General features: G+C 35.2%; 1 protein-coding gene across 1 annotated transcript in view; it reads left to right on the plus strand.

Annotated features, from left to right (window-relative positions):
- Positions 1 to 27,783, plus strand: part of GRK3 (G protein-coupled receptor kinase 3) — a 138,098-nt gene that overhangs the window by 63,325 nt on the left and 46,990 nt on the right. Inside the window, exons 3-9 of the mRNA XM_063086772.1 lie at positions 1,800 to 1,873; positions 12,540 to 12,641; positions 14,700 to 14,774; positions 17,567 to 17,628; positions 22,037 to 22,088; positions 23,804 to 23,895; positions 25,285 to 25,384. Of these exons, the coding sequence (XP_062942842.1) occupies positions 1,800 to 1,873; positions 12,540 to 12,641; positions 14,700 to 14,774; positions 17,567 to 17,628; positions 22,037 to 22,088; positions 23,804 to 23,895; positions 25,285 to 25,384 (557 nt within the window). The remainder of the gene's footprint in view (positions 1 to 1,799; positions 1,874 to 12,539; positions 12,642 to 14,699; positions 14,775 to 17,566; positions 17,629 to 22,036; positions 22,089 to 23,803; positions 23,896 to 25,284; positions 25,385 to 27,783) is intronic.

The following is a 27,783-nucleotide window of genomic DNA, read 5'->3' on the forward strand; positions in this document are numbered from 1 at the left end:
TCTGCAATTACAAATGGAGGTTTCAACACTTCTCTGTTGATGATGGATAGAATAAGTGGACAGACATCCAGTAAGGATTCATAGGGATGGTCTTGAACCAACTTGGCTTAAGGATTCAGAGGATGGTCTATCAACCAACTTGGCTTAATTGTGTTTTTATTACTTTTAATGAAACACTCCACCTTACAAGAGCAGAATGCACAATTTTTAAGGGCCGTGGAATACTCATGTAGATAGATTTAACAAGAGGTCAGTATCTGAAAAATATCTGAAAACCCCAAACTTTTTTGGAAATTAAACTACACACTTCTGAATAACTAATCAATCAAAGAATAAATTACAAGGGAAATTAGAAATCATTTTGAAATGAATGAAAATGAAAAGACAACCGTTACTCTTATTTAAAATCAAAATACTGATATAAAGATAGGGAGAGATTTATATCCCTCCTATTTGTCTGCTTCTTGGATTTCGTGCTTCTTTCATGATCGGTGTCACTGTAGTTTCTCTGTAAGTCATGCATGGCTGTGCTTCTGCTGCAGGGGCTGCTCCTGACCCTAGGGAAGTCTGTCTTTGCCCATTTATCTAAGTAGTCTTCATCATTTTTTTCTAGTTCAAGTGGACGAACATTTACCAGTTTCAAAGGTCATGTTTCTAGAACTGTGCAGGGGAATTTTTGGAGCAGTAACAGACAAGTACAAGTTACAAGATTCTTATGCCCACCGTAATTAAAATCTTGTCAAAGCTGCTTCCTTTTTCTCAGTCCTATCTGGGGAATTCTGGTCCACCTCCTCCTTACATTTTAGACTTTTTGTGAGTCTTCAGTTCCCTTCTGACTTGTTTCTGCTAACAATCCTTTAATTGTTTTGACTTTTTTGAGTTTTATAATCAATTGTCTTTACCTTCAGTCTGGTATCAACTTCAACTTCATTCATTCCTCTATGCTTGACCATGTTAGGCATTAAGCTAGGTACTAGGTTTGCAAATGGGGTGGGAGACTTATAAATCAGATAATTAGAGTGGGGTAAATATTTTGACAGGGACATGTTGGAAAGGCTATGTGAGAAGACATTTGTTTGGCATTTATTGACTTCTTACCTTGTACCAGGCACTGTGCAATGGTCTGTCTCATCAGAGCAGACTTCACAGCAAAAATAGCATTTGAGTTCAATTTTGAAGGTATTGTTAGGAGTTTTTGAGGTATGGTGGAGGGGGTGGTATTCTAGGCATAAGGTATTGATTGTTCAACAGTGAGGCATGGAGTTGTGGAGGAGCAAAAATGACCAGGGAATGGGTAATCTGCTCTGGCACTAGGTATTTATGAGAACTTGGAGGTAGTGAGTGAATGGTGAGAGAAAGGGCTAGAAAGGTTGTGAAACAACTTCTGTCTTTGTAGGGAGTTTAGTCCTGTTTCTATGGGCATAGTATTTATTAGCTCCATGGGTACTCTTACCAATACTACCATACTACCTGTATCTCTTATTTCTTTGGTTATTTTGCTCACTGTAGTGATCAGTGGATCCAAGTGGTGGTGACTACTAGAACTGTCTATCATGCATTTTTAAAAAGTGGGAGGGAGTTGTGAATAGAAAAGGTACCCTGAAGCAGGAAGCCAGGAATGTGGTACTCTTTTACCTGGAGTATTCCTTCTGGGGTGTTATTAGCTTTTTGAAATCCTTTTTTTAAAAAATTGAAGGGGAGGAAGAGTTGAGGTATAAACAAATTACTTTGAAAAACACCCTGTAGTATAAAATTTCAATTTATTGCCCACCCTGAAATTTTTTATTCTTTTCCTTTAGGTTTCTTGCTATTTAAAGATTTTTGTTTGAATGAAATTAATGAAGCTGTACCTCAGGTGAAGTTTTATGAAGAGGTAAGCAGTAACTATTTTACTGATGCTTTTATTTCAAAAGCATATTTAAACTGTACTTTGGAAAATGTTAAGACTACTAACTATCCTACAGATATTTAGAAATTAATTTTAAGTAATTGGTAGTGCAAAATATAGTATCAAGTTTATTAGAGATGCTAACAATGTCTGTAAAAAGCTGGGCATGTTATAAAAAATCATATTCTTAAAGGTTTTCAATGCTACGGGAGCAATGAGAAATAGTTAGACTAAAATTCCAGAGAAAGGAAAATCATTCAGTGGTGCATTGAGAACTACTAGCCATTTTATTTTCTGTAGAAGTAGGCCGATTCTGAAGATGTAAGCTGAGGCAGAGGCCACTACTAGGTTTGAAAGAGAAACTAGCTACTGGGTTTGAAAGAGAAACTAGGCTTTCTGGTTGTTCTGTAGTGACAAATTGGAGACTTGGTGGGGTGGGGTGCTCAAATACATAATTGTTTTTCCTCACAAGACATTCTGTGAAATCTGAGGTTGGAAGAGGGCTGAAGAGATAGGCCAGAAGCCTCTGGAAAGCACATTGAAATTTCCTATAGCCTTATGGTGCTTAGGAAACATAGATCTACTGGGGGCAGGACTCTGAAAACAGAACAGGCAAGAGATGAAAACCCTAGAGGGAGTGGTCTATTGACAACGAAAATCTACAGCTACTTTTCACCTGGGCCAGCTATTGGTTCCAGGTGCAGTGGGCACATGAGAATCCAGGCTTGGCTGCTTCTGGGAGATAAAAAAGCCAAAAGAGGTTTCTGGGGCTAGAGTAAAAAACAAACAAACAGAACAAAACAAGAAAAACCAGAAAAGAAAAAGAAAGAGGCTGGAGGAACCCAAAACATGTGATTAGTCATCTCAAGAGACATGCCAAGTTTTGAAGCTGAGTGGATGGGAGGCCAAAGTGCTAAGCTGAAAACTTCTTAAGGGAAGAACTGAATCTAGTGCTGAGGAGACAAAGATCTCTCATTGTGCTCTAGGGAAGGCCATTGCTTAGAAACAGAGTCATGCCAAAGGCAGACTGGGCCCTGCAAAAATGGCAAATCAACCCAGCTCAATCTTTTATTGGGTGATGAGCCTCCTCCTAACCTACTTGACAGAGTACAAGGGGAGCTCTTTCTGTCTTTTTTGCAGGTAGATGATAACATTATATAAAGACTCCATAGTGTTCAGCATATAGTAAAGAATTGCTAGATATGCTAAGAGGCAAAGTCACATGACTTATAAACAAGGCAATAGAAGGAGACCCACAGATTAATCAGAGATTGGAGTTAACTGACAGGAGCTTTAAAAAAAACTATAAATAATATGTTCAAGAAAATAGAGGAAAATATGGACAAAATAGATGGAAGGATAGATAATTTTGGCATAAATTTATTATGAAGAATCAAATAGACATTCTTGAACAAAAAGTATAGTATTTAAATTAGAACCTAATGGTTAGGTTTAATAGTAGATTGGTTACAAGACAAAATTAATACTTAGGAAGGCAGACCAGCAGACAATCTCAAACTGAAGCACAGAATAAAAAGAATAGAAGAGAGAAATAGATAGGAGCATTAAAGACATATGAGACATACTTAAAGGTCTAATGTATGTAGAATTGGAGTCCCAGAAAGAGAAGATAGAGAATGGGGAAAAAATAATATATGAAGGGGTAATACTAAGAATTTGACAAAATGGTAAAAGACAGTAGCTTACAGATTTGAAAAGCTTAGAAAAGAATGAGTACATCTTTGCATATCAATATAAGGTTGTGGAAAGTTATGACAAGGAGAAAATCTTAAAAGCAGCCAGGGTGGGGGTGGGGAAGACATTACTTTTTAATAGAGCGACACTTTGACTGACTGTGGTATCTTAAGAGAAATGATTAAGAAACCAAAAAGACAATGAAATGACCATGAAAGTACAGAAAGGAAAAAAACCTACCAAAGTGGAATTCTATTTCCAGCAAAAATTTTCTTCAAAAGTGAAGGTGAAATAAAAATATATTCAGATACACAAAAATTGAGGGAATTTGTCAACAGTGGACCTGAATTGCAAAAAATACTAAAAGGAGATACTTTAGGCAGAAGGATAATAATCCCAGATGGAGATTCTGGAAGAAATTAAGACTATTATGAAGGGTAGTATGTATGTAAAATATAAATGAATGTTGACAGTGTAAAACAATATTGTAATGTTTCTGGAGTGTAAAAAGTATTTAGAACCAAAATGCATGAAAAAAAAGCAAGAGAAGGTTAATGAAGTTAAAATATTTTAAGGTTCTAAGGTTATTTGGGGAAGTAGTAAAAGTAATAATTTGCATTGAATTGTAATCAGTCAAGAATGTATATTGTGATCTCTAAGGTAACTTCCAAAAGAATAAAGTGTATACTTGGAACAAGTTAAACATGGAATGAAACAACATTTGATCAATCAAAATAGGCAAAAAAAAAAAAAAAAAAAAGAATAAAGGGAACATAATTGAAAACAAAGATTAAGATAACTATAAATCTATCTACTTAAGTAATAGTAGTAAAGACTAAGTAAGTAAAGACTAAGTAAGTAAAGACTAAGTTTTTCAGGCTGGATAAATAACCAAAACCCTATTATATACTGCTGAGAAGAGACATACTTTGAACAGAAGGTAGAAGAGGATATGTTATACAAACAGTAACTAAAACAAAGCTGGTGCATCTACGCCAATATCAGAAAAGGTACACGGTAATGCTACTTTAAGATACAGATATTTCTTAATGATAAAAGGGTCAATCCAAGAGAAAGATATCACAATCTTAAATCTGTATGTTACAAGGAGTATAACTTCAAAGTACAGAAAACAGAAATTGACAGATATAAAACAAGACAAACTTATAATCCTCGTGGGTGATATTACCATACATCCTTCAAGAGCTTATAGAACAGACAGGCAAAAAATTGATAAAGATGTAGATCTTAATAAAATAATGAATAAACTTGACCTAATTGACATATATAGAATGTGGCACCCATCAAAAATAGAAATCACATTTTTAAATTATACAGGAAACATTTATCAAAATAGATCATGTGCTGAGTCCTAAAGAAAGCTTCTACAAATTTCTAGATTGAAATTGCTGAGACCAAATAGAATTAAACTTGGATTTAATAACAGAGTTGACTAAGAAATCTTTAACTGCCTGGAAATAAATGTACTTCTAAATAAATAATTTATGTCAAAGAAGAAATTAAAATAGAAATTATGAAATATTTTTAGTTAAATTAAGAAATGGCATGTGCTATTATAATTAGCATGATATATCTTTTAAATTTTTAATTTATTTTTGCTTTTTAAAAATTATTTATTTTTTAATTAAAACATATTGATTGTACATATTTACGGGGTACAGAGTTGTAGTTTAATACATGTATACATTGTGTATCATGATGCATCTTTACCCTAAAGCATTTTGAATGGTCCAAAGAAAGTATAGCATAATTAGGCCTGATGTTATTAATCTTTGTGTAAACTTGAAAATTGTAAAGATATTCCTTTCTTTCTGGTTTGTTGATATAAGTGAAAACCTGATATATTTCCCCACCTAAAAAAATTATATTAATGTATTTTCAGGAAGAACGGTCAAATTATCATGTACATTTACCATCAGGTTAAGAAAAGTAAGCTAAATCCAAAAGGATTTTAATTAGTATGAAGTGACCTTATTATTTCAATCTGAATCATAATAAGGCATTTTATCAGGATAAGTATCACAGCTTGAACTGTTGAGAAAATTGCTTTCTTGTGTTGCTAAAAGCTTCATGTCTCCAGTTTCAGCATGCACTAAGTCACCTGGTCAAATGCAGAAAAATCTTCCTTAGCAGATGATGTGTCCTAGGCTGAAATAGATGGGCAATCCACTTGTTATTTCTTCAGCACTTACTGCAAATATGGTGGTGACTCCTGCTGATGTGTTTCCACTGGAACTTTCAACACTGGTGTTTCTCCTTACTGGTCTCCTCCGAGCTGTCCTCACCTACCTTCTGGCTTGGCACGTGAGGAGCTGGCTTATCAGATGATCCCCTGGAGAATGCTGCAAAGCTCCTCAGCAACTTGCTCTATGGTCTTTTACTGAGGATATCATCCACCCTTGGGGCTTCAGTACAATTCTCTAAATCAGAACAGCCTTTAAATATTGAAGTTATCAGTAATTCTCCTCTGACCCCTCAGGTTCATCAATCTCGTAGATTCTTCTTTAATTCTGGTTGTTGTTTTATGGCTTCAATCCTTAGAAAATTCTATTTTCAGATATCTTGAAACACATTTTGTACATTATATTTCCACTTTCCTGTGTCCCCAACCTTTTAACAGTTACTCATTTCCTATGGGTTGAAGTCCTAATTGCTTATCCTGGCATTCAAATATCTCTTTATTACATATTACCTACCTTTCCTTCTTTATCTTTCATTACTTTCTTACATACAATTTCCACTTTAGCCAACTCTGGCTAACTAGCATCCCCCAAACCTACCAAGTGCATTCTTTCTGTTGCTTTACTGTGTCTTTTCTCCAGCCTAGAATGCTGCTTCCTAGCTTGCTGAAAGCCTAGCTTCTTTTAAGGTCTAGCTTAGTATGGAAAGTTTCTACATTTTCTAACAAGTGCGTTTGTGCAACTATACCAGTCTTCCTTGATGGCATACTCCTCTGATTCTTACACTGTTTGTTGTCTGTAATGCTCATGTAATACTCTACTCTAAGCTTGCTCCTTATGTGGGTTAATCAGTATTTTCATCTTGAGCATTATTTCACTCATCAGCAGAAGGTCTAGCTGGGATCTAGGTGCAGCTGTGCCTCTCACTTGCTGTGACATGTGAGTCAAGTTAGAGCCAAGTCATTCAACAAACCCTGAAGCATCTACCTTGTGTCAGACCCTGAGCTTACAAATGCAAATACACTTACATTGTTCTCGAGGAGCTCACAGTTTGGGAACTTAATATCTGAGCTTCAGTTACCTCATCTATAAAATCAGGTTAGTAATCATCTCCTGTTCACTTCACGGGCTAATTGTGAGATTCAAATAGGATACTAGGTGAACAATTGCTTTCTAAACTATAATATATGTAATATGCTGTTCAGGTATGTGGGAGGCTATGAAACGGTGGTTAAGAGTTCCAGCTCTCACTAGCTGTGTAAACTTGAGAAAGCAGTCTAGCCTCTCTCTTCCTGCATTTCCTCAGCTAAGAATCAGTGTGATAACAGAATTAGGGTGATAAGGTTGCTGTGTGTACATGCAATACACTTAGAACAGTGCCTGACATGTAGTTAATGCACAGTGTGTTGATTTATATACTTTCTTGTTCTGGTTAGATTTTGAGGCAGCTTATAAAATACATATATTATACCTAGATTTAAAAATAAATCATGGAAAAGAGAAAATAAATATAAGATCAGGCGTAAAGTTACTATATAGTGTTTTTTTAAACTCATTCAACCAATATTTATTAAATACCATTGTTGTGCCAGACATTGTTCAGTTGAACAGGAGACAAAGTCCTTCCTGTCTTTGAGCCTGTGTTCTGGTTGAGAGAAACAGACAAAAACCCAAATAATAAATAAACAGGAAATGTATCTGGAAATAATAACTGCTCAAAACAGACTCAAAACTCAATGTGATGTATTGTGACTTAGTGGCCACTTTAGATTGATGAATCAAAGATTGTCTGAGGAGGTGGCATTTAAACAGATTTGAATGAGAAGGAGGCTCGTCTTTGGAAGATGGGAGCAGGGTGAGGAGGAGAGCGTTTTAGCTGAAGTCATGGCTAAGACAGAACCTCTGATATGCTGGGAAAGAACTCGGCATGTCAAAGGAACTGAAAAAAGACTAGTCTTGTATGGTTGTAGTGACTGAAGTGGGGACAGATAGTGTGAGATAGGATTAAGTTGAAGAGAGAGACAGGGTTTTGGTGGCTAGAATAACAAATTTAGACTTTATTGTAAAGCCCATGGAAAATTTAAAACACAGGTGTGTTAGTTGTAGTGCTCTATAAATATCAATTTGGTCAAGGTAGTTGGTATGGTAGATCTTCTCCACCTCTATTGATTTTATATCTAATTGTTCTCTCAGTGGCTGAGAGAAGGGGTTAAAATCTCCAACTCTGATAATAGAGTGTCTATTTCTTCTTCTTCTTTTTTTTTTTTTTTTTTTGTCAATTTTTTCCATGTATTTTGAAGCTCTATTATTAGGAGCATGCACTTTTATGATTATGTCTTTCCATATGAAATGTCCCCCTTTGTCTCTGGTAATAGTCTTTGTCTTGAAATTGACTTCACTAGATATTAATTTAGATATAGCCACTCAGTCTTCTTATACTTTCTACTTTCATGATGTATCTTTTCCCATCTATCTACTTTCAACCTGTGTCTTTATGTGTAAAGTGTGTTTCTTTTAGACCGATATAAAAGTGTTTTGATTATTTGTTTCTTCATTCTGACAATTTATGCTTTTTAGTGGAGTGATTTTAGATATTATATTTATCCTTTGCTGGGGTTTGCTGAGTTTCTTGAATCTGTAAATTTATGTCTTTCATCAAATCTGGGAAAATTAGGGCTATTATTTCTTAAAGCATTTTTTCTTAACCTATTTTTCTTCTCTTTCTAGGACTCTGATTATATGTTTGTTTGATCTTTGAATATTGTCCTATGTACCCCTGCTGCCCTGTTCAATTTCCCCCCCAATATTTTATTTTCTCCTCTTCAGATTGGATAATTCCTATGGATCTATCTTCAAATTCAATGACTTTTTCTTTTGGCACCCATTATGTCCATCCATTGAATGTTTTATTTCAGATACTTTATTTTTTACTTCCGAAATCTCCATTTGGTTCTTCTCATAGTTATTATGTTTCTTTTGCTATTTCCTATCTTTTTATTCATTACATGAATATTTTCTGTCATTTTCTTTCTGTTATGTCCACTTATAATAGCTGCCCTCAAATCCTGGTCTAATAATTCCAGCATCTGGGTCATATTGGATTGGTTTTTGTTGATGGTTTGTTCTCTTGCATATGTTAACATTTGCTTGTTTCTTCATATGTAGAGTCATTTTAGATTGTATCTTGAACACTGTAATTTATATAGTGTAGACATTCTGAACTCTGTTATGCTTCTTGAAAGGATGTTAATTTTTTACTTTGTTCCATCAGGCAGTTAACTTGGCTTACTCACAGTCTAAGTTGTGTCTTCTCTGAAGTGAGTTGCAGCTGAATCTTCTTCAGTTCTTTTAGCCATAGTTGGGCTGCTTGGAGTTTGCCATGTTCATGTGTCATTATGGGATCCAGCAGAGATTTTGACAGAATTTATACATAGAATTTTGGAGCTTGTTTTCTATGACTATTTTCAGAAATATCCTCTCTTATAGCTTCTGTTTGATGACCCTTCTCCATTATCCATCTACTTTTGGTCACTCTCCAATGCCGTTATACAGTTGTGTTTTATATATGTCCAGAATTTATTGTCGTTATCTCAGGAGGATTGTTTTGTTAGGAGTTAGGTGGCTCTTACCAGAAACAGTGCCTAGGTTTGTAATATATTTTGAGTACAAAGCAAACATGCTTTGCTGATGAATTGAATGGAGTTGGTGGTGGTGGCAGCAGTGTGGGCAAAAGAGTAGAATCAACTAATCATGTTTTGGCTTAAGCAACTGGGAGGATGGTTTTACTCATTGGTGTTATAACGAACACTGGTGGAGGAGCATGTTTAGCTGGAGAAGAAAGGATGTGGAGGTTTTATTTAGACATGTTGAATTTGAGATGTTTTGCAGATATTCAACTGGAAATGTCGAATGGGTTGTTAGATATTTAGAATATGGAGCTCAGGAGTAGAAGTGAGTTGTAGAGATCCAGATTTAGTTATCAGAATATAATTGGTATTTGAAACTGTGAGACTGAATTTCTTTACTCAAGGAGAATGTGACTAGTGAAAAAGGGGTACCTCAGCACCATTCTCTGAGGCAGTTCAGTAGTTAGAAGTCAAGCAGAGGAGAAAGAACTGCCAAAGGAGACTGACAAAAAGGAGCCCATGTGGCAGACCCCTGGGGAGGGTAGATCACAGAAGTCAGCAAAAGTTTCAAAGAAGGCAGGAGTGGACAACTGAGTTAAATGCTGCTGACAAGTCAGGGAAACAAAGGACAAGAGAGCTTTGGACTGGGCAAGGCAGAGACTATTAATGACTTTACCAACCCATCTCACTAGAATAGAGGTGGAACCAACAGGAGGTGAGAAAGTGGAGACCCTGACAGCTATGGACCTAAAGTGCTTGCTCAGGTTATTTAAGCTGCATGTTCAGCTGTGTGCTATGTAACCACCAAAGCAGAAAGGGACTACATGATAAGTGAATGCTTTTTATTGATGACAATGTTTTTATCCTGCAGTAGGGAAGAGTTTTCACCTTGAACTTAGACATTTGCCTGCTCAGGTTACCTGGACAACTGAACTGCTAGAATCAGAGATGGCATTTGCTATGTATATGTAGCAATAAAGACATCCTGTTTAGAGTTAACTGGTAGTTGATTGCATTTTCTTTAATTACTGGTCCCACTGATGATAGAAAGTGAATTCTGAATTACAGCCACAGAAACTTTAGGCTCTTACTTTGTCTATTGAGAGTTACCTTTTTCTGTTTTTTGGAGTTTATAAAGCCAAAGGCTCTTAGTGAAGACAGTGTTGTGGTTCAGAGCATCCAAGAAACTAGGTCCAGGAGACTAGAATTGTCTGTATAATCAGAATTTAATAGTTCATGGAAACTTCTGTAGAATGGGCATTTGTTTCACCAGGTATCAATCTGCTTTATGGGCATCCTGGAACATAGATTTACATTTCATTACCCTTGTTTACAAGTATAATAATTCTATGAAGGTTTATTAATCCTTGAGGTTGTTCATATGTTGAGGTAGAAACTTTGCCTTTGGTTCAGTAGCAGTCTACCTTTTATATCCTAGCATTCTGGCACTAACCTTTGAACCTGTCTGAAATAAAACACAACAAAAGGAATCAACCAAGACAAAAATCATTTGTTTCCTGAGTCTACTTTGAATTTTGGTGTCTGGCTCCTGTTACCTTGCAGCTACCATATTTGCATCTTGCATGGTGTTTGCACCCTGTAGACTTGCTCTTCTGAATTGATTTAGGGTGGGTAAGCCCATGCCCTTTGGTTATACCAGAATTACTAGACTGATTCTTCATTAAGACTGTCTTTTCCTCTTGGGTGAGTATTAACGTACTCCTGTCTACCTGCCTTATGTCAGGTTTTATTGTTTGTTTCAAGAAAACTCTATTCTATGCTCTGGCAGGAACTGAAGTGTGAATTTCAGCCATTGCAGTGTAACACTGATAATCTTTCAGGATAATTAAGATGTTCCCATGATTTCTTAGTGTATAAGCCAGCTAGCTCTCATAGGGAAACTTAGCGTTTCACATACCCATCCCTCCACCCCAATTGTTCCCTTAACTTTATCAATAGTTCTTATAGGATTATTGCTGGTTTTGATTGCAAAACTGTCAAACCCAGACTATAAAGTAAAAAGGTAACTTTTATTTCTATTCAGTTTATACTCTCTCCCATAGGAATAGTTAGCCCCACATTTTATCATACCAGAATAAAGAGCACTCAGGTATTATGAAAATTAATATAGTAAGTGGTTAACTACTGGAAATATTTTTTTCAAAAGTAAGTCATACATAGTAATCAGTTGCTGTATTAAAGATCTTTGCTGCAGTCTTTCTCCTAGCTCCATATTTCATTTATGTTTTTATTCTCTTCTTGCCTTTTGGGTTAAAAGTATTTCTGTAAATAAATGGGAACAATTCCTTCTGTTATCATGTTAGAGCAATTGTGACCATTTCCACATAAGGCAAATATTACAAAAGCACATTTTATTATTTAGCCTACCTTAACAACAGTTAGGTGACCTTTCCTAAGTATCGCAAAATATATCTGAAGTAACCTTTCTGTTAATGCTTTTACAGTGTGGGTTAGGTGCAACCTGAAAAGCCAACGGTTTTATTTATGGGTTAATTATACTTTCTAATATATTTATTGGCTTTAGCTGATTTTTAGAAATATCTTTGGAGGAATTCTGATCATATTTTTTATTTCTCCTGTTAGTTTTGGAACACTGTAGTTGAGTGAGAATAATCCCCATCATAACTCTTGGAACTGAATTAAAGCCAAATCTGAATTATTTGTGCTTTGGAGAGGAGAATTGGCAAGGACGAATTGTCCATGGCTCATATATTGTAAGATAATTGTAACCATGGCAATATTTGTTTCCTAATATTGTGTTTCTTCATTTAAGTGAAGAGGTTTATTACAGGGAAAAAATGCATTTGTATGATTCTTTTTGTTTTTTTTAATTTAATTTAATTTTGTCAATATACAATGTGATTGATTATTGTGGCCCGTTACCAAAACCTCCCTCCCTCCTGCCTCTCCCCCGTATGATTCTTTTTGAATTTAAATTATTCCAACTTCATTATTACAACTTTAGAAGTAGTTATTTCCTATGGAATAGGTGGTTCAGTAATGTGGTTTATCTCATGGAAGTGGTTTCTGCCTGGGCTAGTAATATCTTATAATAAAATAAGTTACTGGGAAGACATAACTTAACAATGTTAACTTTAAAAAATCTAGATAAAAGAATATGAAAAGCTTGATAATGAGGAAGACCGCCTTTGTAGAAGTCGACAAATTTATGATGCCTATATCATGAAGGAGCTCCTTTCTTGTTCACATGTAAGTATTTCATTTTATTCTATTACTTTAGTACTAATGAATATGAGATTGCATTTGCTGTTTCCAGAGTGAAAATAAAATAGTAGGAAGAGGTTTAAAAATTTAAAAAATGTGTATCCAGGATGGAACCCATTTCTTCTGTTTTGTCATTTGTTCCCTGCTAATACTGACACATTATCAGTTGTTTCACTGTCTTTCCAAAAGCTGATACTTTCACTGGAAAAATTGATGAAATGTGATAGCTGATTTGGGTCAATTAAAAAAAATGTTAATCTCAATTCTAGCTCTTCTAAAGAAAATTAATCTGTTTTATTTTTAATTTAGCTATACTTTAACAATTAGGCTAATCAAATATTGGTAAATATAAATCATAAATGGTTTCTTTGAATCAAGAAGGGGGATTGTAATTATTATGTTAATTTTGATCACTAATAGTTAAATAGTGGTTGAAATAATATTTTTTCTTGTAAAGAATTTTTTTTCTTGTTTCAGCTAAACAGTCTAATTTGGTTATTAGAATAAACTAGGAAATTTATATATTAATTTTTAGCTCCCACCAATCAGTGAGAACATGTGGTATTTCTCTTTCTGTGCCTGACTTGTTTCACTTAATATAATTCTCTCAAGGTTCATCCATGTTGTTGCAAATGGCAGTATTTCATTCGTTTTTATAGCTGAGTAGTATTCCATTGTATAGATGTACCACATTTTCCGTATCCACTCATCTGATGATGGACATTTGGGCTGGTTCCAACTCTTGGCTATTGTAAAGAGTGCTGCGATGAACATTGGGGAACAGGTATACCTAAAAAAAAAAAAAAAAAAAAAAGAATAAACTAGGAAATTAATTCCACTAGGAGTAAGTGGAATAGTTAGTAATGAAAATTTACCATTCAATGTTTCTGCATTAAGACTGCTTTCCAAAGGAGTGGCCTTAACAGTCCTGGCCTGCTCTGTCCAATACGGTAGCCACTGGCCACATGTGGCTATTTAAATGTAAGTTTAATTAATTAAAATCAAATGGAATAAAAAATTTAATTTCTCAGTTCCTCATGAGCTACATTTAAAGTTCTCAATAGCCACATATGGCTAGTGGCTCCTGTATCAGACGGCACAGGTACACAACATTTCCATCATCGCAGAAAGTCTGATTGGACAGCACTGTTCATGATAATGATATATTTTAGTGCCTCTGCATTCATTGTGTTGTTTACTATTCTTACATCATCTGAATAACTGTGGCTAAAGAGGACATCTCTTTTAGCATGGCTTTATCGTTCTTTGGATCCACAGTGATCGTAGTAGAAAGAATTTCTGAGCTATAGATAATCGTGATGCTCTCTGCCTTGCCATCTTGCTGGGGAATGGCTGAACCCTGAGAGGATGCCAGATGTTCAATGGGAAAGGTTCTTTAAACTTTGTTTTCACCTATCTCAAATAATATGGAGGGTTTTTAGCCACATGATCATTTTTCAGCATTTCTTCTTCTTGCACATTATTAAAGAAGAAACAATTTGAAGTTTGGGGGAGGATACAGTTTGTAATTCTTATAAGTAGCAGCTTTATTCTTTACGCACTAGTTCCCTGCACTGTGGTTATAGCAAGACTTCTCTTAAAGTAGAGCCTCTTACCACTCTGACTTGGCTTTGCAATCCTGGCATTTAATACTCATGCGTATTTTCATACATTCATTTTCCTATATATACAAATTTATAGTTTTAGAACCCTATTATCAGCTAATTGAGGGATGTATGCATTTAATTAGGTGATAAGAGGATTCTTACACTTTATTATCACAGTAACCTTGAACTCTTATGGGATTAGATATGTTTTTCATCCTCTGGGTATGTGTCTAAGAACTCTGGATGTCCAGAGGAACAAGCATTTGTTGGATTGCTTATAAATATTTAACAGATTTTTAAAGAATGCTTGCTAATATAATTGTCATAGGTTACTGTTTAGTAATTGTGTTAAATTATCTGTTGTGATATTGTATATGTACAAAGGTTTATTACATTTTATTATTATCTAAAAAATACTATTTTTGATTTCTAAAAGCCATTCTCAAAGCAAGCTGTTGAACACGTACAAAGTCATCTCTCCAAGAAACAAGTAACATCGACTCTTTTTCAGGTGAGGTAAAATTGTTTCATTTAAATATATCTAATTTGCTTAACAGTTGGACTTGGTGACATTCTTTTTTCATGTGCATAATATGTACTAGAGGAATTGATTTGTACGACTGTATTCTTACGGAGGTTTGTCTGGAACAACTGAAGTTTAATATAGCTTGTCTTCTCATTGAAATGCGCTCATCTACCAACATGCTTTGAAGGCTTTCTTGAAAAAGGTCACTAGAACTTTCTAATAACATTGTGTTTCATAAACCAATCAAGACAAGACATCAAAGGAGAGCTTTTTCTCATTTGACATTTGGTACCTGTGATGAACAAGAACTTTTGAAGATTTATTTTGTAGTGCCAGGGTGTTGATTCTTGCATTGATGATCTTCAGGATGAAATAAGATTCATTTTCAAGAATCAAGAGTGAATGTTTGAATGACCTTCGAGTCATGACCAAGGAATTGTATTTTACATTGGGTACTAATATCTTGGATGCAATACAGTCATGTAGACTTAAATGACAAGACTTGGAAAACTAAATTCACAACAAACAGGCCAATATATCTGCTGTTCTGTAGATTTAATGGCTTTTCCTCTTTCCAGAAGCCTTTTTCACATTCTGTGTTTTCTTTAGAGGTGGCAGTGGTTTGCAAGGACAGGGAAATTCTCAAATGGATAATGTATTTTTATGTTTCTATGCATTATAAGGAATATAAAAGAATGCCATTGAATGATATAATGATTTTCATAAACGAAAATATTTAATTTATCCTTTTCTTGGATTAATTAATCATTTACAGTAGGTTGACTTTTGATTTGGCATCTTGTAGTATTCATGCAAAATAAATTTGATTATTCTACAGAGAAAAATACTAATTTGTCTCTTAGAGCATTTGGATGGTAAAATTGAGTGTTGCTTTTCTGCCAAAATAATTAGATGGACTTTTTATAAAATGTAGGACCTGTCTGTATAGTTTACTCAATTATAAACTTGGGCTCTGAAATTCATTGACCTGACCTGGAGTTTAAATCCCAGAGCCATACTGGGGGGCCCCGTGCAACCTTCTGCATCTTCCCAATTTCAGTTTTCTCATCTGTGAGGTTCTCCCTCAAAGGGGGTCTTGAAGATTCAGTGAGAAAGGCACACATGGTTTGCTTCATGTGGGCCTGCCTATCACAAGCTCCACAAGTGTTAGCTATTAAATATTTTACAGTCAAAAAATACAATGTAAATGTCTGCTTTCTGCTGTTTCCATGATATTTTAGTGTCAGAATTTCAGTTTTAAGCTGACTTTGACATGGCAAACAGACAGCCTTGTAGTCAATTACATTTAACATTGCTAAACTGCCTCTTAACAAATGGGTTTTACAACTCTGATTTTAGCTTTTCCTGAAATTTATATGAGATTGAAAAAATTGTTCCAGGTGAAATACAAAGACCACTAAGATTATTTTCATGCCTTTAAGGAACATTCATTTAGAAGCTTTTTCTTCAGTGTATCTTTTAAAAACACTTAACTAATTTGTTTTGTTCGTTAAAAATGAATGCAAATAATATTCTGGTGAAATTGATATAGAACAGGTGGTATTCTTGTTTCAAAGGTGAAGGAAATATTTTTGATTTTATTAAAATAAAAAGTGTATGAGTTTAATTCAACATAACATGTACCATCAGAGCATAGTGATCAAAGTATACGTAAAAGTTATATGTTTGTATAGCCTGTTTAGGGAGGTATGCATATTAACCAGTAGAGGCTCCCAGCAGAGATGCTGTGGCCTCACGGCTCGTGTTTGGTTACTGTGGCTTCTGCAGACTTACTACCACTTGTCATTTGGTTCGGACTATTCCATGACCTGGTCATTTTTTTTTTTTTTGTAAACTTTCAGGATGATCTGTAAAGACACAGAAAACATCAGATTTGTATTATTCAACAAGTTGAGGGTATCAAGATATTTTCCAAAGCTATCTAACTAACTTTAGGCTGAATTGTGAAATATTGGCATTTTATATTTTTATAGTTCTTGATTTAAAATTCATCACATGCAAAAGGAAAGTTTCTGCTGTTTACTTGTATTGTGGAAAGTGGCAGGAAGTTGAAGTAGATGCAGTTGTTCTCCAGGAGGGGAAGGGCCATGAACTTGTTCAAAGACCTTGGGAACATACCTGCCTGTAGTCTTGTAGCCTCCTTATGTGCAAGATGGGGAGTAGGATTAACTCTCCCCCATGGTAGAAAATCAATAGATAACACAGCTCATTTAAAAAAATTAACTCCATGGATCTACTAGCTTCGAGTCTTTAGAAGTCAATATTAATGCAGATTATAAATGCTGTTATTAGTTTACAAGACATGCTGCATAACTTACAGGGCCCACTGCAAAATGGAAATGCAGGGCACCTTGTTCAAAAATTATTAAGAATTTCAAGATGACAACAGCAGAATGTTAAACCAAATACTGGGACCTTTTACATCACACACCTGTGAAGCTAGCCCTGATCATTTAAGAAATGTCTATAACTTGCCAGGAGACGTGCTAGGCAATAGGGATTAGTGGTGAACAGAGCAGACCTATCTCTGTCTTCACAGAATCTAGTGGTGTAGATAACTATTGAATAAATAATCGTGTTGATGAATCCATTAGGGAAAACTGGGCAAGCACCAGGAAGGGCAAGTACAAGGACAAGATGCTATCTTTGGGAATGCATGATTGGGAACTTCACCTCATTGGTCTCATTGGTTTGTGTTTTTCACTTTAATACGTTCCTATTTATGCAGTGTGGAATTTCTTTTCTATCCTTTCCAGCCATACATAGAAGAAATTTGTGAAAGTCTTCGAGGTGACATTTTCCAAAAATTTATGGAAAGGTATGAAACTTTATGCATAATCTTGTATTTTGTAGGTGTACTTCATTTTACCCAGTAAGTGCTGTCCTTAAAATGTGTGTTAGTACATGTCATTCAACATGTATTTATTGACCATGTACTATATGCCACGCTTTGCGTTAGACTGTTTCTTCAGTACTTTACATTATAATTTTAGGGTTTGCATATCTTAACACCTCTTTGACCTTCAGTTTTTTAGCTTCAGTATGGTCTAAAATTTAAATAGACTAGGGAACCACAATTTTAAAAGTATCTTACTACGTTTGTACCCCATGTCCCCCACCCAATCACCCCAACCTCCACCCCCCCCCACTCCACTTTGTAGCCCAAGGAATGTTCTCTCCCTCTGCAAGACCAACGGTCTACTGTGGTCTTTCTATCCTTCCTTCTTTCTCTCTCAGCTCCCACATATGAGTGAGCACATGTGGTATTTATCCTTTGCTTTGCTTATTTCACTCAACATAAGCTTCTCCAGGCTCATCCATGTTGTTGCGGGTATGCTGCCAGTATGATTCTGGCCCTCACGTCATGGGCATGAGTGGTGACAATCAGTTTTGTATCTCATGAATATTCATAATAAAAATAATTAATAAATAAATAGAATATATTTTAAAATAAATAAATAAAAATAAAAGCAATGAGGGGAGCACACAATAAAATTCTAGGTAACAAATTATTGTATTATTTTTATGACAGTTTAGATTATTATTTAGATTATTTTCCTAAAATAATACAATCAGTATTATGTATTTAATTAAAAAAAAATTTTAAACTTATTTTAAATAAGTTACATAACTAAAAGTAAAAAAAAAAAAGAGAAAGTATCATTTTATTGGAAGACCTTTGCTAATGACTATAATTTGATTAATTCATTTGAATTTTGAAATCATGTCTCCCAAAGTGGTGCAAGGCTAAGCTTGATTATGTAGTAATAGAATTGAGGGGCATAGGCCAATGTCTGTCTGTGCTCATATACATCATTAATATACCTACTATATATGTCCCTTTGGACTACTCAAACTATAGAGCATGGTTGTCATATAATATTTAAAATTTTTTTAATGACGCCTATAAAAATGTTCAGCTCATATGCTGTTTAGATACCTACCAGTCAATTCTTAAGTTTTTTGAGTATGCCTCTGTGATAATGCACTGTTGGAATTGGACTTTCTAAAACTGAATCTTCGCCATAAACTGGACTAATTTCTAGACAATTGGCATGATGATTGTGTCTCATTGCTGGAGCAGCCCGCAGCTGCTCAGTAATTGCGCTTTAAGAACAAATGCTACTTTACTGCAGTTTTCTTCTCTGCATATTCACAGAACTAAAGCAATTTAAAAAAAAGTTGTGTTGTGATTCTACTAGAGTTCAAGAGATAATTTTATCCTGGAGTAGAGTCCATACTTTGGGAAACTATTATTCATATAAATGATTACACTTTTCTGAGTAGTAGCAGAAACTTTGCCAAAAAGCAACAGAATCAAACTGAAGAGGTGGGCTGTTGGCTCAGGGCTGAGTTTCAGCTGAGTCCTGGGCTGTCTTCATTGCTGTTGGTTCTAAATCGGACCTTTTCCAGCTCTTGGATCAACCTAGCTTTTATGTGAACCTTGGAGAGGGGAGAGAGCGGGATGGTAATTAAAAGTGGGATGGAGGGTATTTTCCCTTGATGTTTGTAACTCTGCTGTGCTTCCTTTCACTTGTCACCAGGCTAACATGCATAGTCGTTTTCCATCCCTGAGTTAGCTATTTCATATTGTCAGAAGAAATACAACTGAAGCTGTCTGCATGTTAGGCAAGCACACACACTGGATTTTCTGCAGCAGTTACAATTTTATGTAAATAAATTATTTTAAGGTCAATTTGTTCATTTTTATACCCTTTTAGTTCTTTTTATGTTAATACATTCTCAAATTAGAAAAAAAATATCATTGTTAGGTCATGAGTTGGAGTTTTGGTTTTGAAAGCACAGGCCCTCTACAAATATGGTCATGTGGCCTTGGGCTGAGGCACGACTGAGCACACCAAGGGCCTCATGGTTAAGGTAATTTCTTGGTGGCCATGCTGCAGTCTGACAGTAAAGAGGAAGTTGTCAGTAATGTAGTGGCATGTCTTTGCCTTCTTCTGAGCCCCGGCAGGGGCACAGGGCTGAATTCTAGGCGGGGCTGAATCTGGGTTGGGGAGGCTTTCCCTCTTCTGATTGAGGCCTGTAAGCCTAGTTCAGACAATGAACTTGAGTTACTCAGCAGTACAAGGCTGAGTCAGTGATAAGAGTTAGAGACACTTATTCTACCCCACCTTTACTGCATCCTGGTCATTTCTTTGTCTTTAACCTCCAATCTTCTCTCTCAGAGAAGATCTTGTGAGTTGTCTGCAAGGCCTCTGGCTATCTAAAGCCCTATAATTGCCGAGACCTTTTCCTCTGCCATAGTTCCTCTTCTGTCAAAAAGTGCCCCATTCAGTAACTAGGTATTGATTATGGATATGCTCAAGTAACCCCCATGGAGACACAACTGAGCCTACATATCCACTGGCCATCTGTACGTCCTAAAAGGAACTTGTTGCAGCAAATCCATACTTAATGGGCAAAACATATAGGCGCTTTTCTCTTCCTGGTTTGTTAACTCTCCTCAACTAGTTGTAAAATGTGTAAGATCACCATCCCCTATCACCAACTCCGAATTCCAGAATCTGTGAGAAAAGAGTGTATGAGCTAGCCCAGCAAATCAAGTGAATTTCAAAGAGAAGTCATGTATTAATAAATGCAGAGTATACTCAAATATGGTTTTGTCCTTTGCATGCACCATCCTTTAAGAAAACTGTTTGAAATAACTCTCAGAAACTCTCAAAACATAATTTTATTTTACCAAGCTCATAGAAATGTTAGGAGGATCAATGAAACACTCTTTAAAAGTAATTTTAGATATATTGAAAACAGATGCTATGTAATTACAAAGAATTCTTCTGCTTTTGATTTTCAATTTGATTATTAGCTTCAGAAATATTTGTAAAAGATCTTTATTTTTAAAAGACCTATTAAATAAAGCCCTCAGAAAATTGTGGTATTTGGATGTCTTAAGGTATTCTATTATGGTGCTGATAATACCTGATCATACCTGTAACTTGCTCTTTCTAAGAATTCCCTCCCTTTCTCTCTCCCTCCCTCTTTCTTTTTCCTTCCTTTATTCTAAGACTCTTGAATCCTGTGTCTATGTAAGGAATCATGCCATGAGCTAAATGAGACCCAACTATCACCAGAAATGTACATTGCTTTTCAGAAGCATTTAATGTAGAATGCATTTCTTTTGAAAATCTTTTTTAAAACAAGTACCTTACAGGTATGCTGCGCGTTAATAAAAAAGTAATCAAAATAATGTCTTCAATAAATAGGTATGCGATAGATATTTTTCTTACTTCATGGATGAAGGAAACACTTGTCAAGCCATTGAGTAAATTGCGGGAGCATGTAGCACAGTGTGACTTATTGCCTCTTGGGGTTCTAATCTGAGGGTTCCCTTCCACACTGTATCTTTGAGAGGCAATGCTGAGTTTTGATTAAGAAGATGCTCTGGAGTCTGTTCGCCTGGGTTCAAATGTCTTTAAGAAGCAGTGCTAAGTTTTGATTAAGAAGATGCTCAGGAGCCTGGTGGTTTGGGTTCAAATCTGGCTGCACCCATTCTCTCATCGTGTGGCCTTGGCCAAGCCATGTAATGTTCTGATGCCTTGGTCTTCTCAGCTGAAAAATGGGCATCACAGTAGCAGCTGCTCATAGAGTTGCTGGAGGAGAACTTGAGCTAGGCCTTGGCACATGGTAAGCGCCATTTCAGTGTTTGCTCCTCTTAGGATTATTTGTAAACTTTAATTTACTGGCATTTAGAGCTGTGCTATCCAATATGGTAGCCACAAGCCACATACAGCTATTGAGCACTTGAAATGTGACTTGTCTAAATTAAGATGTGCTGTTAGTGCAAAATACACACCAGATTTCAAAGATTTAATATAAAAACAAGAATGTAGAATATCTCATTAATAATTTCATATTGATTATATGTTGAAATGATAGTTTTTTGATATATTGAGTTACATAAAATATATTATTAAAATTAAATTACATATGTGGCTCATGTTATCTCCCTATTGGACAGTGTGATTCAGGAAAAAAGTATTACCATAGCATATACCAAATAAAGGACAAATATGAAATATATCATTTGAATAGTAAAATAAAGCCATGAATCCTGATAAATGTTTTGTGAAAAAATGTTTACGAAAACTTACTTAATTTGAGAAGCAACACAAATAGTGCAATTCTAGTTTATCTTATAACATTGTTCTATAAATCCAGTTAATTTGTTATTTAACTTTTCAGTAATTATTTGTATTCTTTTGTAGTGACAAGTTCACTAGATTTTGTCAGTGGAAAAACGTAGAATTAAATATCCATGTGAGTATCATCTTTTTTCCCCCTTGTTTTAAAATAAAAACTTCCTCTGGCTTAACCTCGTGAGAAAATACTTTAATCTGGAATATACTCCCAAAGGATGTACACTGCACAAACAGATGTTTTTCCTACAGCTTTATGTATTAAAATTTATTCTCCCATACTTAATTGTAAACAATTGGAGTTTTAACTGTCTTTCTTCATATTTGTATAAAAATGTGCTTAATTTATATAAGAAAGGCTATTTTAAGAAGTAATTGACCCTTTAATAAAAATAGCAGTGAAAATATAAATCTCCTATTTAATATAACTCCCATATGTTCTTATCTTTGCCATTCTTGTAAAGTTCCTTTTCTTTTTCTTATTATTAGATATAATAATAAAAATTGGATGTAATAATAAAAATGATGACATCTTTTACCAGACCAAGGTTTCATTTTCTTTTTTATCATTTTGAGAATGACAAAAGCAGTCTTCAAATACAGACCACTTTCTAACATGCATTTCCGTAGTGTTTCATCTTCTTTTAGTGTTCAATGCCAGTAATTCCAAGGCATAATCTTTTCTTCACTTTAAGGATGCACATTTCTCTGTATAGCCTCTCTTATCTGCTCTGTCAATTCTGCCTTCACATAGGCTTGCAACTGGACAGAAGAATCGAGTGGACTTTTTTTTTTTCTTTTTCCTTTTAGTTTTTTACTTGACCGGTACTGTCAAAGTACTTCCTACTGTTGGAAGGAGTTTTTGTTTTGTTTTTAACCTCCCCTTTCCGTCATATTTCCTGGCAGGACTGAGAAGCAAGAAGCAATAACATACATTTTTAAAATCCCCTATATCTGCTCTGGATCTTTGTTATGCTTCTGCTTCTTCAGCAGACCTAGGTCCTCGTGGGCTCTGAGCATCAAACGTGCATTCTATGGGCCCGATGCAGGCTGATAGGATGCAGACATGATGTTTTAAGGGTTGTTTAGGGGAAAGATTCACATGCTTAATTTGCCAGGATACATAAATTATTAAGCATTTGCTATTGTCTGCGGGCTTCTTACCATGAACGTAGGATTCACTATCTGTCTTTGTACCACTGAACGCTATTAAAACTGCATATGAAACGGGGCATTACTGAGATATTATTGACAAAGGGAGAGTGCCTATGAATAAAGCCTCTGTATGTCCTTTCCTCACATTTAGTCTTGTTTCATGCTCACATGCCCAGCATGAGTCCTCTCTATTCACTGATTTTTCAATAAAAAGTTCACATGGCCTGCATCTGTTGGGCTTTCTGATCATATGGCCCACTGTTACGAAAATATGGATTCTTACTTTTCTATCATGACAGTTCCTGGAATGGTTGGGTTATTCCCAAACTTTAGGTTTCAGAATAGCTGAGGCTACTTTTCATTTTACCAGAAATTTTACACTCTGTTGTATTCAAGGTATACGTCTTACTATCTAAGATTTTTAAGAGTGGAAAATCAATCTAGCTTACTTGGTTCCCACTCTCTCCTCTTCCCACTTGCCTCCTTTTTGTGCCTTTCTTACTTTGGAGGTAGAGCAGAAGGAGGTTCTAGAAAGCCTGGCCACCCTGGTGCATCTCATCTTTCAGCGTAAGGACAGGGTAGATCCCTAGATCAGAAACTGGATATGTGTTGCATGGGAAATCTTTATAGCAACATAGTCTTATGTAATTTTTTGTTTTCCTTTGTATTTTGATTTCATAGTTGACCATGAATGATTTCAGTGTACATAGGATTATTGGCCGAGGAGGATTTGGTGAAGTATATGGTTGCAGGAAAGCAGACACTGGAAAAATGTAAGCTTTCTTTTTTTTTTTTTTTTTTTTTTTTTTTAATTTTATTTTGTCGATATACATTGTAGCTGATTAATGCTCCCCATCACCAAAACAAAATGTAAGCTTTCTATGCTCATTTATTTTACTGGAACTATTAAGAGGATTTTATGTTTGCTTCAAAAGAAAATCCCTGTATAGAAATGTGGAAGCTTATGATCTCATGTTTGAAGTAATTTACCTCCAAAAGAAATAGTCTGTATTTTGTCAAGCCAGGTAAATGACAACAGTAAGCTGGAACCTCCACCTCTTAGGACTAAACAGGAAGTTAAACAATGACCTTGTGTCACATGCCCACCATGGATAAGGCCGTGGGCAAGGAGCCAGGGGGTAGAGATGAATAAGAAGCGACTCCTGACAACTGGGTGCATGTTAACGTTCAGCCTCCCAGGTGATCACAGTTCAAAGAATTCTTTGCTTTGCAGAAGGGAGACATTCTCTTCTAAATAAAGACATAGCATGCTAAGACAACTGTCCACATGTGTACCTAGGCTATATGAATAGTCCATTAACTGGGAATTTTTATATTCTCACACAGAATTTTTAGCCCCTGAAACACTTGTAAAAACACTTGCAAAAATTCTCTGTTAGCCTTCTGTTGTCCTACTGAAAATACATTATTTTCTTTAATCTATGATTATAGAGTATGCCAAATAACTTGTCTACATTTTGTTAATGTGTTTGTTCCAAGTTTCAGAAGTCTTAAGTTGTCAACTGGTTCTTATCAATTAACTTTAACCAGTGAGATTATATCTCTATCTCTATCTATATCTATATCTATATCTGTATCTGTATCTGTATCTGTATCTGTATCTGTATCTATCTTATTCTTCTTATTTGAAATATCATAATACTTTAATCAGAATACTCTAATCAAAATTAAAAACAAATCAGTAAAATAACATTTTAGGACATGCTCATTTGAATGCATGCTTTCCCTTCCCATTTTGTTGATTATCACTGTTTTAGAGTATTATGAAAACTTGACCACTGATGAACTTACAGTTCCTACCTGCTGAATATGATGTTTGCTCCCCCCACCCCCTAGTAGTACTAGGCAGCAGCAATACACAAAACTTATTTCACTGAATTTCTTGATATTCATCTACTTGATACTTTATTTAATTGGGACTTCTATCCATGGAATAATAGAAATATCTTAAGTATTGCTTGACTTTTTTTCCCATAATATATGAAAAATAAAAATATCTCTTGCCTGGCACCAGGGTGCCATTTTGCTTCTTTTAAACATTGCCTACATGTTTAGAAACTTTCTCCAGTATGATGTGTATTGTTTAAATCAGTCTGGATGTATTTGAAGTATAGATTTTTAAATAATATTTCTGTCTCTAGGTATGCAATGAAATGCTTAGATAAGAAGAGGATCAAGATGAAACAAGGAGAAACGTTAGCCTTAAATGAAAGGGTTATGCTGTCTCTTGTCAGTACAGGAGTGAGTATTCAAAATTTCAAGCATTGCTTTTTAAAATTTGTTTTATAACAGGACAATTTATTTTTTTCTGGCTGACTGAATTTGATATTATCTCTTAATTGATTTTGCAAGTTAGAAAGGCACTAGCAACCTTTGTTATACACAACCACTACTTCTCCCTTTAGTACCTATTCGTTTGCCCTTGATGTCTTTCTTTGCCAAAAATGGTAGCAGAGCTGGTAGAAAATAATCATAATGAAAAAACACTTGAATGTAGTTCAGAATTGACTATATGACTGAGAAGAAGGACTAATCTTGAGAGAAAAAAGTAATGGAAAAGTAGCTTGTGCTTTTTGTAAGCAAAGAGAGAGGAAGCAACCTGGGTTAATCAAATCTGAATTGTCCTTTTGGTGTGGTCCCTAGCCAGCTGTTCATTGGTGGGGGACTTCATCTTCTCGGCACCTGCTACTCTGCACCTACCGTGCCCTTTGATCCTTTCCATCCCAGCATTATATTTCTGCTCACTAGATATTTTATCTGTATGCCAAAGCTATCATTTTTAGCTCAACACATGTAAAAACAAGCTTTTACCGTGTGTCTTTTTACAACACAGCTTCCCATTCTGATTTCTTTTTTCATTAATGGTATGAACTATGATCAAAACCTGGACATTTATTTATCTGTACAAATGGCACTGTACATGAAGACATGTCCAGAAAAGTCTTCCCTCCAAGAAACCTGTGCATGCATGTGTGTACCGGAAGAGCTGTCAACCAGTGTTCAGAGTCGGTCAGGGAGTCAGGACAGAGAAGGACAGGTAGGGGATGAGCGTGGACTAGCCGGACTCTTACTGTGTAGCTCACACGTGAATTTAATGTTAAAAGCCCAAGCCAGGGAGGTTTATACACAGTGAGATGTATGGGGGACTTCTAAATATCATAGGTGAATTCTAAATAAGTTCATTTGTGCCAAATTTTAATGGCTAATCAAAGAATCCCTTTCAACTAGCAAGTGGGGAATCTGAGACCTTGAGGGTTAATTTCCATGTCCAAAGTCTGTGGACTCTCTGGCCAGTGCTCTTTTCTTATATCATTTTATAGGCTAGGTGTTTTTTGTTTGTTACCTTTATTTACTGTATTATGATTTATATGAGGGTACTTCAAAGAGTTTGAAGAAAAATATAATTAAAAGATAATACAAATCTTTCCATGAACTTTGTAAAGTACCCGTACATTATTCTAGTGTTAGTTTTAAGTACTTCTAGAAAGTCTATTTGCTATTGAAGCAAAAGGATAGCATAATTTAGCTAAAGTGTAACAAATGAAAACTCCATAGCTATAAATCATTTCTAATTATGTGCCTCTTTTTCCAGTATATGGGCATTAAGCATTTCAAATAAGAGTCATTCTGAGTGTGTGTCCAAATTTTTAATTGATTGGAGTGGAAACTAAGCAGCCTGCACACTGTGTTGGAATTTGTGTGAATGGTATTGGCTTCTAATTTCTATTGGAAATGTCTCTGTCCTAAATTTCAAACATAGATGTGCTTACTGAAGATTATAAGTGGTTATTGAAATATCAATTTTAATGACTTATATGAAAGCCTTGGACATTGATTCTTGAAAAAGCCTATAAAAATGTTTTAATGTTGGAAAAATGTAAGTACAGTTTTCATGTAGTATTTCTATATTTATTTAATTCAGATGTGGGGAAATATGGTTAAGTAGTTGTATAATTCCTTACTGGTCTAACTCTAAGGGAATAATTAAAAAACTGGAGTTATATCAGGCTATTACTTTGAATTAATTTAAAAGAATTATTTATATTTTGAATTCAAATACCAAAACTATATGAGGTTTATAAAATTTATAAATGTATAACTTAACCAAGAGAGTTATAGTAAAGTTATTTGGAATTGTTTTTGCTAATCAATCATCACATTTTGTAGATTTTTCATAATCCTTAGTTTAAAATAACCTCATTAGATGAAGCTTTAGATCAGCCTGTGTTAACAGGATTTCCTGTGGTGTTGGAATGAAATTGAACTGCAGTCACTTGCCATGGTTTTCTTTTTACTGGAAGTTTATTTTTATTTTTATTTTTAGTGTCTTTTGTTCAGTCTCAAGTTGAGTATGACTACCCCTCACCCCTCAAAGAGATAGTAGGAAGTATCATTCTCAGTTTTCTTTTGTAATTCTTGGAATATGCATGTTTGAGAACCAGGATAAATGTGTTCGTAGCTAATAAGCGTAGTCAGCAAGTTCATTAAAGAAGCCATTTAGGTTCAACAGATGTGCTACTTGATCATGCCTTGAACCGTAGTTGAATGCCTAGATTGCATCAGATCTCGGCTACAAGCTGGGGGTCCCAAAATCTGACTTTGGCTTTTGCTTTTACAGAGCTGCATAGAATGGGAAAAGG

Source organism: Cynocephalus volans, chromosome 2 (assembly GCF_027409185.1).
Source record: "Cynocephalus volans isolate mCynVol1 chromosome 2, mCynVol1.pri, whole genome shotgun sequence".
NCBI lineage: Eukaryota > Metazoa > Chordata > Mammalia > Dermoptera > Cynocephalidae > Cynocephalus > Cynocephalus volans.